Raw genomic sequence first — 15,460 nt, 5'->3', positions numbered from 1 at the left:
AATACCAATCTCTTCTGGGTCCAGATAAGCTCGTGTACCAAACTTATCTCAATATTTACTCAAATTATCGTGTTAACGGACAGACGGACGGACGGACGGACATGGCTCAATCAAAGCTGTTACACGTGGTTCTGGCCTATATGGTATTACCATTGTGTACTAGTTGTGGAACAACAAATATTAAAAACATTACTGATTTTGTGACTGGCGTGGTGCCATTTAAAAACCCTATTGAATTGAAAACACTGTCGGAGTATAACTTGGTTTTATGGGGATCTTAAGAATCCCTACCACAGAAATTATATCCCTAAAAAACTGCACTGACATTCGCCGACTTGAGAGTCAAAAAACAAAAAAATTTCAAGTTACATGTTGCAAATAGTGTAATCTTTACAAAAGTTCGAGCGTTTTTGCTCCTAAACTCTTTAGACTGTCCATCTCGGCAAAAAAGTACATGTGCCCTGTAAATGCATATATGTATGTATTTAGCCACATACAAGTCTTTCAGTAGTTGAAACATCAGTTGCTATAGTAACTAGATAACTAAATACATATTTGTAAAATGCTTAAATACGATTCGCATATGTCTGCATATTAACGTATGTTTATTTATGCTATCGTTTGACCGCAAACTATGTTACCATATGTCAATATGTTTTATACTATTTATGTACTATAACGGAGCTTTAATTAAACACAAACAAATAATTTAAAATATTATAAAATAAATATTATCCATTTTAATTATATTCTAGTAATAATGAAAAATCTCTGCTATCACTGAAAAATTAATTAGGCAATGTTTAAAATTAATATAAATATAATCAATAGAATAACAATCAATATATCCATAGTATAGAATAGAGTCTGAAGTTAGTTCCAGATTTTTAGTATTATTAGCATAGTTTTTAGTATTATTGGACTAGGGAACTAATCCCTGAACTGAATCCATGCATGGTTGAAGCGACCACACGGAGAGGTAGGCTTTTACCTGACCCAGTTTCTAACGGGACACGGTTACTTCCGCAAATACCTACACAGAATGGGCAAGGTTGAGCTGACTGTACTGTGGGAAAATAGACGATGTACGCTACACCTTCTTCGAATGCAGGCACTTCTCCGATCAGCGAAGGAGGGTAGATTAGGTACTTGGCGACCTATCCCCGGGCAGTGTCATCAATAGCATGACCTGCCGAAGAGACAGACGGGATACGGTCAGCACATATGTATGTGAGACATATACTTATCAGTAAACGAGAAGACGGATGCCTAGCCCATTAGCGTGAGAGTATCCATAGAGGTAACGTAGCGTGCACCTGTACCCGAAGTTATCCTAAACGCGGTCCCAGGTACGGGGATTTGCGCGGGCCGTGGGACGTTAGGTTTTAGTGGGTAGCCCTTCATGGAAGAAGGGAGTTCTACACTCGGAGAGACTCGCAGTGAGGCTTAAATATCCCGGTCAGTGTATAAAACATTTCCTCCTTCCACGAAAGACAAAAAAAAAAAAATTGGCATATGTACTGTATGGAGTATGAAGAGCGTAAGTGTAGTCACCACGCTACACCTGCTGTTACTGGCGAGGCCTAACTTATAAGCATTTGACGTCAGAAGGTAGTGTCCAGTTAGTGTGCTCATCATGAGCCTTAAGTCTTCCCTCTTCGGAGATATAAACTACTTTGCGGGTCCACGCCTTTGCTGTTTGATGGATCATATGCAACTCCTGTCTCTGTTTAATTTCTCCCAAACGGATTGGGACGTATATCGTTGTTTCAGCGAGTGTTGCACCATCCTTTGCCAACTCATCGTCGCTTTCGTTACCTTCTATCCCTTTATGACCGGGAACTCAGTATAGATGAATGGTCCGGCCTGAGCGAAGTTTTTCCAATTCTTTTTTGCATTGCAGAACACTTCTTGTGAAGAAATACTGAGTGCGATTATTACCTTAATCGCCGCTTGACTTTCAATATATATATGTATATATATATATTGACACGGTTGCAGCTAAAGCATGCTTCCTACAGAATTTCTACTGCTCTCTTCACGGCAATAATTTCCGCCTGAAATACACTGCAGTAATCTGGCAGCCTGTAGGATCTTCTTATTTCTGGATCGACACAGTAAACAACAGACCCGACCACTTCCATTAATTTGACACCATCCGTATACACGGGTATAGTATGTTCTGCCATTTCGGCACCCTGGCACCAAGCCTCCGTTTCAATTGTGGCCCCAAGATCTCTTTCGAAGCTCAGGCGCGGGATCATATATTCCGTTTGCCCGATATTAGATGGCGCTATACTACTATGGCCATATGGCCTGCACTCAAGCTGCCCCGAGGCCTTAAGCTTTGTAGCAGTAGCTAACGCGATATTTGTGGCCATTAGGCCTGCAGGCGGGTAGTGTGGAATGGCGTGCAATGCTGCTATAGGGGTAGTTTTTTTTGGCTGAATATGACTATATTTCGGGCAAGTTGATCGCCCTCGATATATGAAATTTCCGTGTATTTTCATGAACAATAAACATTTTGTCAAGGCCAAATATGTATGTTTATAGAAAGTGGGCATGGTAATCAACCGAATTTGTCATTCTTCTATAGGGTAATTCTTTTCTTTTTAAGAAAAGAGGGATAACAAATTTCAGCACAATATCTTCAGCGTCCTCGAAGTCGATGCAAAGATTTTTTAAAAGATACGAGCGGTCGTAGAAGGCGTTCCACGCCTATTAAAAAAATAAATAAATACGAATTTTAAATTATCCTTACGAAGTCGTTCCTATAAAATTTTAGCTTTAAAGCTTTATAAATTAAGGAAATATCCCTTAATCTTCATGTGGCCATGCTATAAAACTTACGTAGGCTACCGCAAGTCTACGTTTGTAACAAGCATACAACTGCTTTTAAAACTAAGATGATGTTTAAGAAAAATACTTGTGTATACGTGTTAAGTACTGCCTGTTTATTTAAAAATTTTAATTAATTTTAATGCCATTTTTTCAGTGCAAGTTTAAACTACTCGTAAAAGTGAAGAGTTAATTTTACTTCCGGGATAAACTCGAGTTATCTTAAACAGTTCACAATGTGGACAGCGCTGTTTTTCGTTGTTTCGGAAGCATCAGAAGTCACAGAAAAGGACCGATCGCCGCCCTCCTAATAGGCAGAACGGCGAAGATGGAATTCCCTATAGCTGTCAGACACATAGTCGGGCGCTATGAACGTCTGCTAAGCCATCACATCATCGATCAGGTGCCTACCCTTGTAAAAGCTTTGAGTAAGCAATAATTGCAGTTAATAATATGATGAAAATAAATACGGTGTTTTTTTGAGTAGGGCCTGTGGGTCAGGAAAATAGCAGCTCGAATGATTTTATGCACTTTTTCGACTTAGAATAGAATATTAGGAAGCTACTAAAAACCTCGGGCGCTGTTTTTTCGCACTTATTTCATTATTTGACTTTTTCCCAAATTTCCTACAAATGTTAAGTATTGAACTGTCACAGAATTATATTTTGAAATAATAGGGGTATTCGCTATATCCAGAAACCACGGAAACCGTAGAAAGTTTTCCATTTTTTGTCAAAAGTTTTTTACACGCAACCACAAAGTACATTTGTGAAATATTTTCTACGGCTTCTATATTTTCTATACCCACACCCATCTATATTTGAATAAAAAATTTATAAATGAGACAAGAATGTTGAAATTGAATTTTTTACTTAAACAATAACAACTTCTTGTGCCCGGCAGTTTCGTAAACATTTTGAATACATAAAATTTTCATTTTATATTTAACTTTTAGCGCTAAATGCACGATCAGATCGACAGATTATTTTTTGTGTAAGTGTAGCGTTCTCTGAGTGTCGTATATTTGGTGTAGAAAACGTGGAATATTTTTTTCTTTACTACGTTTCCTAGACTGAGAGACCCCCCTAATGTTTGATACATAAGAAGAGGAAGGGATTGCATACCTATTATGCCCATTCTTTGCAGGAGTCTGACTTACATTACAATACGTTTCTTTGAATTTATCAAAAACACATGTGAGGATGACTGCTCGGGCGGATAGGCTGTCGGAGGAACCGAGGAATAAATATTGGGTTGACTTAAATAGGTTATCGCATAAAAATCGCTAAACGCTACCACCGATCAAATCTATAGAGGCTACCGAAAAAAAAACAGAATTTTTTCCTTGTAGGTCCCCCCACACACCCCTCGAAAATGTCTCTCTGGGTCCGCCCCTGAACGGTTGGGACAAAATAAATAGATCATATCTATTAGTCATGGATTACCAAAGCTCTGCGAATATATGGAAATGCCTTTGTTCGGCCTGAGTGCGTCGTAAACCGGCAGTGGGTAGGCGCACACGGGTCGATCTCGTTCAATGGGTGATTCACTCAAAAGGAAACAGAGAAGAACACAGGAGGATTTTCCTCGTTATAATAATGCACTTTATTAGGTTACAATAAACTAACGTGGGTATAATATTACCTGAATATGTTGGAACACGGCGGAGATCCTTGGCGGCAGATGTTAGCTGGTTGGCTGTTGAAATCATGTACCGTAAGTTATTAATTTTTGTTAAATGACTTAATTGCTATATTCTAAAATATGTCGCGGTCGGGACAGTTTTGTTGTTGTTGTTGTGTTAAATTCCATGTTGTTGTTGTATTAGCGATAAAGACACACCCCGAAGGCTTTCCCTAAAGAGAATGCTTTCATCTTCTGCGAGTTCAGGGTTTTTCTCTTTATGAACGGGGTTCGCCGGGAAATTCCTGGCATGGAGGTCTGCCCCGCGTGATGTGGAGGGCTAGGTGTTGATGACTCCTTCTTACGCGAGTGCGTGTGCCAAAAAAAAAAAAGACGAGACGGGGCAGGGACTGGTGCTCAGCATTTCTTCTATCCATGCAACGTAGATTTTAGTGATGGGTTGGAGTGCCCCTGTGATCTGAAGGCGCCATTTGGCAAGAGAAGCAGCGGGCCCCCAGCGGGTTAGGGGGATTATAACATACCCGCGGTAGGTACGCCTGTTTTTATCAAGAGTCTCAATATCAGTCCACATGTCAAATTTCAACATTCTAGGTGTATTATTTACTAAACTATCAGGTTTTTTGTATTTTCCAAAATTGTATATATATAAAAAGTGGGCGTGGTTATCATCCGATTTCGCTCGTTTTCAATAGGATATCTTAATATTTACTCAAGTTATCGTGCTAACGGACGGACGGACATGGCTCAATCAAATTTTTTTCGATACTGATGATTTTCTATATGGAAGTCTATATCTATCTCGATTCCTTTATACCTGTACAACCAACCGTTATCCAATCAAAGTTAATATACTCTGTGTGCAAAGCACGCTGAGTATAAAAGTATATACTCACTGCTTTGAACTCATAAATGTTTCTAAATTAACATGTTAAACTAAATCTGTTATTTCTTTTGTTTTGCAAATTCTTTTGTATTTAGATTGATAAGTATAAGAGTTGTCAATTTATAGATTAATAAATAAATAAATACGAAATGATTTGGGCGGGTGGTTTGGAATCACGTCCTTTCCAACCTCCTACACATCGCAGCCTTACTTATTGTGTGTTAAATATACATACATCAGCTTCTCGAAATCACGTCCATTCCGACAGCACTAATAATCAACTCCGTTGCTCGGCATTACAGTACATCCCGTCAATTGATTTAATAACATATATACAGATTGTATAATATAATTTTGCTCACTCTGTAAATCCGTAATTATATTTAGTCTGATTATTTGTTAAATTTGTAGACTAATAAATAAATATCTCTACCCTGCTGTCTGCTGATGTACATTAAAGTCGCCTAGGACTATGCAATTTTCGTCCGTCAGTGTGCAAATACAAGGCGATAGTTACTTGGCCGCAGGTAACGGGAGGGTTGTTTTCAAGACTACCACCGCCTACCTCGACGTTCTATGGTACTGTCCCTGCCGGATCAAAAACATTTTATTCATGTGTGATTAATGCGAGACTGCCTCTTAAAAAAAACAAGTAAGGAAGGCTAAGTTCGGGTGTAACAGAACATAACATACTCAGCTGAGAGCTTTGGATACAAAATAAGGGAAAACCACCATATAAGAAAATGAACCTAGGGTAACCCTGGAATGTGTTTTTATGACATGGGTATCAAATGGAAGGTATTAAAGAGTATTTTAAAAGGGAGTGGGCCATAGATCTATAGGTGGACGCCATTTCGGGATATCGCTATAAAGGTGGACCAGGGGTGACTCTAGCATGTGTTTGTGCGATATGGGTATCAAATGAAAGGTGGTAATGAGTATTTTAAAAGGGAGTGATCCTTAGTTCTATAGGTGGATGTCTTTTCCAGATATCACCATAAAGGTGGATCAGGGGTAACTCTAGAATGCGTTTGTACGATATGGGTATCAAATTAAAGGTGTTAATGAGTATTTTAAAGGGAGTGGGCCTTAGATCTATAGGTGGATGCCTTTTCGAGATATCGCCATAGAGGTGGACCAGGGGTGACTCCAGAATGCGTTTGTACGATATTGGTATCAAATGAACGGTGTTAATGATTATTTAAAAGGGAGTGGCCCTTAGTTCTACAGGTGGACGCCTTTTCGAGATATCGCCATAAAGGTGGACCAGGGGTGACTCCAGAATGCGGTTGTACGATATGGGTATCAAATGAAAGGTGCTAATGAGTATTTTAAAGGGAGTGGGCCTTAGATCTATAGGTGGATGCCTTTTCCAGATTTCACCATAAAGGTGGACCAGGGGTAACTCTAGAATGCGTTTGAACGATATCGGTACCAAATGAAAGTTGTTAGTGATTATTTAAAAGGGAGTGGGCCTTAGTTCCATAGGTGGACGCCTTTTCGAGATATCGCCATAAAGGTGGACCAGGGGTGACTCTACAATTTGTTTGTATGATATGGATATCAAATGAAAGGTGTTAAGGAGTGTTTTAAAAGGGAGTGGGCCTTAGTTCTATAGGTGGATGCCTTTCCAGATATCGCCATAAAGGTGGACCAGGGGTGACTCTAGAATGCGTTTGTACGATATGGGTATCAAATGAAAGGTGTTAATGAGTATTTTAAAGGGAGTGGGCCTTAGATCTATAGAAGGATGCCTTTTCGAGATATCGCCATAGAGGTGGACCCGGAGTGACTCCAGAATGCGTTTGTACGATATTGGTATCAAATGAAAGGTGTTAATGATTATTTAAAAGGGAGTGGCCCTTAGTTCTACAGGTGGACGCCTTTTCGAGATATCGCCATAAAGAGGGACCAGGGGTGACTCTAGAATGCGTTTGTACGATATTGGTATCAAATGAAAGGTGTTAATGATTATTTAAAAGGGAGTGGCCCTTAGTTGTACGGGTGGACGCCTTTTCGAGATATCGCCATGAAGGGGGACCAGGGGTGACTCTAGAATGCGTTTGTACGATATGGGTATCAAATGAAAGGTGTTAATGAGTATTTTAAAAGGGAGTGGGTCTTAGTCCTATAGGTGGATGCCTTTTCGAGATATCGCCATAAAGGGGAACCAGGGGTGACTCTAGAATGCGGTTGTACGATATTGGTATCAAATGAAAGGTGATAGTGATTATTTAAAAGGGAGTGGCCCTTAGTTCTACAGGTGGGCACCTTTTCGAGATATCGCCATAAAGGTGGGCCAGGGGTAACTCTAGAATACGTTTGTACGATATGGTTATCAAATAAAAGGTGTTAATGATTATTTAAAAGGGAGTGGCCCTTAGTTCTACAGGTGGACACCTTTTCGAGATATCGCCATAAAGGTGGGCCAGGGGTGACTCTAGAATGCGTTTGTACGATATGGGTATCAAATGAAAGTTGTTAATGATTATTTAAAAGGGAGTGGCCCTTAGTTCTACAGGTGGACGCCTTTTCGAGATATCGCCATAAAGAGGGACCAAGGGTGACTCTAGAATGCGGTTGTACGATATTGATATCAAATAAAAGGTGTTAATGATTATTTAAAAAGGAGTGGCCCTTAGTTCTACAGGTGGACACCTTTTCGAGATATCGCCATAAAGGTGGGCCAGGGGTAACTCTAGAATGCGTTTGTACGATATGGGTATCAAATGAAAGGTGTTAAGGAGTATTTTAAAAGGGAGTTGGTCTTAGAGATATCGGGCGATACGACTCTATGTTAGCTGGTTTCCCAGGCTTTTGTAGCGGGACCACCTGGGCCATTTTCCATTTTTCGGGAATGACAATGGTGGAAAGAGACAGGTTGAAGACATGTGCTAAATATTTGAAACCCTCTTTCCCTAGTCTATTAAGCATCGGCATGGCTATTCCGTCTGGGCCGACTGCTTTATGTGGTTTAGCATGACCGATGGCATCCTCAACCTCTTTGGCGGTGATGGTAATTGGGGACGCGCTGAATTTATGGTTATATGCGTGTCTGTTGGCCCTCCGTCTAAGTTTGCAAGCCGTAGAATTGTCGGCAAAAAGCAGTCGCGCATTTTTTCGCATCCGACAGCACTTCTCCGCGGACATCGAATTCGCCTACGCTCGCTTTATTCCCGCCGGAAGAATTCCTGAAATTCAGCCTTATTTTCCGGCGGAGACCCCAAATTTAGCGAGAGAATGTGACCTTATAAGAGAGCTCGATCCCGGCGACCCCCAAATAAGGGATATAAAACAACGCATCAGATTGCTTGTGGATGAACACAAGCGGGCGAAATGGGAGGAGCATCTAAGTAGTTGTAATCTCTCTGCCGATGATTCGATGACCTTGCGGGACCCCAGCGGGTTAGGGGGCCAGAATATACCCGCGGTAGGTGTGCCTGTCGTAAGAGGCGACTAAAATACCAGATTCAAGGGGCTGTGTAGCGCAACCCTTCAGGTTGCCAGCGCAATATATAGCTTCTCCAAACCCAATTGTCAACCTCACCTATCCGTGGCGAATCCTGTTTCACTAACAGACGAGGCTCTGGCGACCCTAAGCTCCTCTAGGAACTTGGGGTTGGGGAGGGAGGGGGTGGCCTGAAGGTTTAATGTGGCCACATAAATCGTTCCCGAGATGGTCGGGCTAGCACCTTAATGGTGCTGTGGTACCGGAGCGTACCGGATCTGTATCCGAAAAAGGACCATCACATCGATAACAATCCCCAAAGCCTTCGGGGAGCAACCTTATCGCTACAACAACAACAACAACATGACCTTGTGGACAGCAAGATCCTCTTGACGAGCATCAGTCGGCATAGGGAAGGCAGCAAAGCGGCTGTCTGTAAAGGATTTGTATTCATCCCACTTTCCTTTTTTAAAGTTTATGAAAGTGCGTTTTTCGGTGACGATGAAGTCGGCGGTTGCTCGAGTGAAATAAGTATTGGCAGATGGTCGGATGCCAATGTTACCATGGGCTGCCAGTTTACGCAGAATCCTGCGCTCACGATTGCAATATCTGGCGAACTGTGACAGCTTCCTACCATACGAGTGGGGGCATCTCCGTTTATTGTGCAGAACATCGTTTCTTCTATTTGATCCGCCAACATCTCACCCCTGCTGTCCGCCTGCAAGTTTGAATGCCATAGATCGTGATGGGCATTGAAATCGCCTAAGATAATGCGACTATCGCCACTGAGTAAGTCGCTAATATTAGGGCGGTATCCACTGGGGCAGCAGGTGGCAGGAGGGATGTAGATGTTGATGATTTCTAGGTTTACCTCGCCTGACCGGACATATAAGCCTTGACGTTCTAGGATATTGTCCCTACGGCCGATGTCGGGATCAAATAGGTGATATTGCACTGAGTGGTGTATGATAAATGCGAGGCCGCCCCCATTTCCGCTCCCGCGATCTTTTCTGTAGGTCTGTAGAGCAGATCTTGCTGTGAGTTTAGTCTCTTGAATCGCAGCAATGCGGATGTTGTGCCGCTGCATGATATCGACTATCTCCGTGATTTTGCCAGTTAATCCATTACAGTTTAAGTGCAGAATTCTGAAAGTGCAGCGGGTGAGACGTCGTCACTCTAGGAGTAATTGACGGATGACTAAGCCTGGGTTGTGAAAGGCTAGGACGCAATTGCTGTTGTGGCCCTGGGACTGGACCTCCCTGGGTAAGCATTGGGGTAGCCGGTGTATTTGGATTAGCGGCCTGGCAAAATGGGGCAATGAAGTCCTCGGGGGGTTTCCGTCGCGGAGACCAGAATATCTAGGAAAGTGGCACCGTCCAAGGCAGGATTTGCAATGGGCGGATGTCGCAAATATATATATTCTGTGCTGGCAAACAGTGCAAAAGGTGGTAGGGACTAAGCCTGTCCCTGACCTACACGATTGCTTCCGGAAGGGGGGGGGGGGGGGAGACGGGGCGGGGGCTGATGCTCGGCATTGCTATCCACTCTACTACGGAAATTATAGTTATGAGTGGCAGCGGCCGGTAGCGCCCAAGGGCGCCCAGTCCCAAGGCCACAACAGCAATTGCGTCCTGGCCTTCCACAACCTAGGCGTAGTCACCCCTCACTTACCCCTAGAGTGGCGGCGTCACCCCTCATGCACTTCAGAATTCTGCAGTTCAACTGTAATGGACTAACTGGGAAGATTACGGAGATAGTCGATTTCATGAAGCGGCACAACATCCGCATTGCTGCGATTCAAGAGACTAAACTCACAGCAAGATCTGCATTGCAGACCTGCTCTGGTTATAATGTCCACAGGAAAGACCGCGAGAGCGGAAATGGAGGCGGCCTCGCGTTTATTATACACCACTCTGTGCAATATCATATATTTGATCCTGGCATCGACCGCAGTGACAATGTCTTAGAACGTCAAGGCCTATCTGTCCGGTCAGGCGATGTAAATCTAGAAATCATCAACATCTACATCCCTCCTGTCACCTGTTGCCCCAGTGGATACCGCCCTAATATCGAGGCCTTACTCACTGGCAACAATCGCATTATCTTAGGCGATTTCAATGCCCATCACGACCTATGGCATTCAAACTTGCGGGCGGACAGTAGGGGTGAGATGTTGGCGGATCAAATAGACGAAACGACGTTCTGCACAATAAACGGAGACGCCCCCACACGTATGGTAGGAAGCTGTCATAGCTCGCCAGATATCTCAATTGTGAGCGCAGAACTCGTAAACTGCGTCAACTGGCAGCCGATGGTAACATTGGCATCCGACCACCTGCCCATACTTATTTCGTTCGAGCGTACCGCCGACTTCATCGTCACCGAAAAACGCACTTTCATAAACTTCAAAAAAGGAAAGTGGGAAGAATATAAATCTGCAACAGACAGCAGCTTTGCTGCCCTCCCTATCCCGACTGATGCCCGCCAAGGGGAGCGTGCCTTCCGTAAGGTCATTGAATCCGCCTCGGCACATTTCATTCCCGCCGGGAGAATTCCCGAAATCCGGCCCCACTTCCCGGCGGAGGCCGCGAGCTTAGCGAGGGAACGCGACCTTATAAGACAGCTTGATCCAGGCGACCCCCAAATAAGGGATATAAACCAACGCATCAGATTGCTTGTGGACGAACACAAGCGGGCGAAATGGGAAGAGCACCTAAGAGGTTGTAACCTCTCTACCGGTGTAGGTAAACTTTGGTCCACCGTAAAGTCCCTATCGAATCCGACTAAGCACAAAGACAAAGTTTCCATCGCCTTTGGCGATAAGGTGCTGTCGGATGCGAAAAAATGCGCGAGCGCTTTCTGCCGACAATATATAATGCATCCTACGGTCGACAAAGATAGACGGAGAGCCAATAGACACGCACATAAACACAAACTCAGCGCGTCACCAATTACCATCACCGCTAGAGAGGTTGAGGACGCCATTGGTCGCGCTAAACCATCCAAAGCAGCGGGCCCAGACGGCATAGCCATGCCGATGCTTAAAAACCTAGGGAAAGAGGGTTTCAAATATTTAGCGCCTGTCTTCAACCTGTCTCTTTCCACCTTTGTCATACCCGAGAAATGGAAAATGGCCAAGGTGGTCCCGCTACTAAAGTCTGGGAAACCAGCTAACGTAGGTGAGTCATATCGTCCGATATCTCTCCTATCGCCAGTGGCAAAGACGCTTGAAGCCATTTTGCTCCCTTATTTCCAAGCACATTTGCAGCTAGCCCCTCATCAGCATGACTTCAGAAAACTCCATAGCACTACCTCCGCGCTAAATGTCATTAGCACCCAGATAAATTGCGGTTTGAATCAATATCCCCACCATAGAACAGTACTCGTAGCGTTAGACCTATCAAAAGCTTTTGATACGGTCAACCATGGCTCGTTACTGCAAGACCTGGAAGGGTCTACCCTTCCCCCATGTCTTAAAAGGTGGACCGCAAATTATCTGGGTGGTCGGCAGGCATCGGTGCAATTCAGAAACGAAACATCAAAACAAAGGAGAATTAAACAAGGGGTGCCACAGGGTGGTGTCCTATCCCCGCTTTTGTTTAATTTCTACATATCTAAGCTACCTTCACCACCGGAAGGAGTCACAATCGTTTCCTACGCTGATGACTGCACAATAATGGCCACAGGCCCAGGCCCAAAGATTGATGATCTATGCAATAAAATAAACGGCTATCTCCCTGATCTCTCCAGTTTTTTCGCCTCGCGAAACCTGGCATTGTCACCGACTAAATCTTCCGCGACCTTATTTACAACATGGACGCCCCAAATGTCGACCATATTGAACATCCACGTCGATGGCACTACGCTACCGACTGTCCTACACCCCAAAATCTTGGGTGTGACGTTTGATCAGGATCTACATTTTGGTGCGCACGCAACCGCAATTGTTCCAAGAATTCAGAGCCGTAATAAAATCCTCAAATCCCTTGCTGGCAGTACCTGGGGAAAAGATAAAGAAACGCTCTTGACCACATACAAAGCAATTAGCCAGCCGATTACGTGCTACGCGTCACCCATATGGTCGCCAAGCCTAAAAACCACCCACTGGAAGAAACTACAGGCCTGCCAAAATACTGCTCTCAGAATCGCCACGGGCTGTCTTCTTATGTCCCCAGAACACCATCTGCATCCCATCAGGGAGAGAAATGAGATGCTGACCAAACAGTTTCTGTTGAATACCCAGAAACCTGGGCATCCCAACAGACATCTGATTGACGAACCAGCACCGCCTAGGGGCCTAAGGAGTCATCTCCGTAAGCATTTTGAGGAAATACGGCACCTGAGAACCCAGCCGTATGAAGCGGAAAAACACAAGCAGGTCCTTGGTGAACTCCATAGACAGGCGTCGGACCCTTATGTCGGGAATTGCCCGGTGAATCCAGTATTTGAAGAAAAATATCCAGAACTCGCAGAAGAGGAACGCATACTCCCCAGGGAAACGCGTGTCACTCTTGCTCAACTTCGTTCTGGATACTGTAACAGGTTAAACTCTTACCTATCCAGAATCAACCCCGACATACAAAATGTATGCCCTGCTTGCTATGTGTCCCCACATGACACCAACCATCTCTTTAATTGTAATGTGGAACCAACGCCTCTAACACCCCTTTCCTTATGGTCCACCCCTGTTGAAACGGCAAGTTTCCTTGGACTCCCGTTAGAGGATATTGATGACAATGTGTGATCGGTCGCGGCTATTAGGTGGGGCGAGCATTGCTACAACAACAACAACAACAACAACAACAACAACAACAACAACAACAACAACAACAACAACACCTGTCCGATGCAACCGTCCCTTGCACGAGACACATTAACAAGAGTATGACCGTCCTAAAAAGATCATTTTCCGGCAAACGCAGCCAAACCATTTCTCAGGACCGGGATTGGGTTCGATACCTTCCCGGAGCAGGAGAGTATGGCGCAGTCCCGCTGCTGGGAGGGACACAACAAATTAAATGGTTACAATGAAATGACATACCTTGGTCGGGAAAAATAACGAGACGCTCCGGTACATAGAACCGTCTGCCTCAGGAAAATAATTGGTCGACATCTGGGACGTCCATGTTGTAAATAAGGCCGCCGATGATTTAGTCGGTGATAATGTTAGGTTTCGCGAGGTGAAAAAACTGGAGAGATCAGGGAGGTAGCCGTTTATTTTGTTGCAAAGCTCATCGATCTGTGGGCCTTGGCCTGTGCAGGATCGGCGTAGGAAACGATAGTAACAACAATAACATAGTAACTCATTCTGGTGGCGAAGGTAGCTTTGTTATGTAGAAGTTAAACAAAAGTGGGGATAGGACACCACCCCTTGTTTATTCTTCATGGTTTGGATGTTGCGTTCTTTAATTGCACCGATGCCTGCCTACCACCCAGATAATTTGCGCCCCTCCCGTCCCACCTTTAATAAATATTTCACAACTAAGCCAGAAATCGAAATGCCTTTCTGTCGAATACATGGAAAATTCCAACTGCTGTTATAATCGTAGAAGAATCTATTCGCAAGTACTTACAGAGAAAGAATCTGCGGCCATTCTTTTTGATGCGTTAGTTATCTTCACTCCCGTGAAGTACATACTAGGTCAGATATCTACATTCTTCCGTTATCTATGAAGTGCTCATAAATACATACATTCTTAAGAAATGAAAAACTTGTTTACTATTTCCAAGAATATTTATTAAGTTTACTTTCTTGGTTGATTGCGAGCCATATCCTTGGGAAAGGTTCGTACAGGTGGTGTGCGGATACGGCGTGCCTCCTTAGAACGATTCCTGACTACTTTTGAATGGATAGCACACGAAACGCAATAGTGCAGCTTTGCATATAATTTTGGCAACATATACGCTGGAAGAGAATTTGTTAAATAATATATATGTGTACATATGTACATATACGCATATTAATAAAACTTACATTCCCAAATGGAAGCTTCAGATATGTCCCTGACAGCCGCTGCTTCTACTATGTTGCGAATTACAAACTTCTTTATTGCCTTATCTTTTGGAACACAACGAGCACAATTGGTGCATCTTACTGGTTTGACATGACCACGATTATGCTTACAGCGGCCTCCGTTACGGCGTTTCTTAGTCTGTTATAAAGATACATTATTAAAATAGGCAAACATAATATCACACAACTCAATAGAATTACACGCTTGATTTAAATAGATTAAGCACTATCCTCTAGAGACCTCGAAATATTAAAATAACCAAGTTTACTCATAAAATATACATTTTACGCACCATTTTCTTTAATCTTGTCTTTATTCAACGCGAAGGAAGTAAAGGAAAGGCATGATCAACGCGAGCTCGGCTGCAGTTGAAAATTAGAGCCATCAAACAATTGCATACAAAACCTAAAACCGAGCCAAAATAAACGTTGTCATCAATCGTACCTACCGTTCCAATGAACAGTGAACCAGATACCGATAAAAATTTAACATGCAAATGCAAACACCATTGTGAATGATGACAAAGTGTGATCTCTTATCTGTCAACTGCCTGACAGGCTGTTCAATATGGCTACTTTTCAACGTTTTGACAGGCTGTTTAATATGGCGGCGCCTATCTTCAGCGGGTGATAG

At 43.4% G+C, this 15,460-nt stretch overlaps 1 protein-coding gene across 1 annotated transcript; it reads right to left on the bottom strand.

The window, feature by feature from the left end:
* Nucleotides 1-14,525: 14,525 nt before the first annotated feature.
* Nucleotides 14,526-15,253, bottom strand: RpS26 (ribosomal protein S26). Its single transcript, XM_067770798.1, has 3 exons — nucleotides 15,120-15,253; nucleotides 14,788-14,965; nucleotides 14,526-14,718 (listed from the first exon to the last, which is right to left on the bottom strand). The coding sequence occupies exons 1-3, from the start codon at nucleotides 15,120-15,122 to the stop codon at nucleotides 14,558-14,560; spliced, it is 342 nt and encodes a 113-aa protein (XP_067626899.1). The 5' UTR covers nucleotides 15,123-15,253; the 3' UTR covers nucleotides 14,526-14,557.
* Nucleotides 15,254-15,460: the final 207 nt, after the last annotated feature.

The sequence above is a fragment of the Eurosta solidaginis genome, chromosome 3 (genome assembly GCF_040869045.1).
Source record: "Eurosta solidaginis isolate ZX-2024a chromosome 3, ASM4086904v1, whole genome shotgun sequence".
Lineage (NCBI taxonomy): Eukaryota > Metazoa > Arthropoda > Insecta > Diptera > Tephritidae > Eurosta > Eurosta solidaginis.
The sequence above is the reverse complement of the archived record's forward strand: the minus strand, read 5'-3'. Positions and strand labels throughout refer to the sequence as shown.

Coding starts and splice junctions, on each gene's coding strand:
- RpS26 (XM_067770798.1), bottom strand. Junction 14,719..14,787: donor TGAAGCTTCCATTTGGGAAT/GTAAGTTTTATT, acceptor ATTCTCTTCCAG/CGTATATGTTGCCAAAATTA.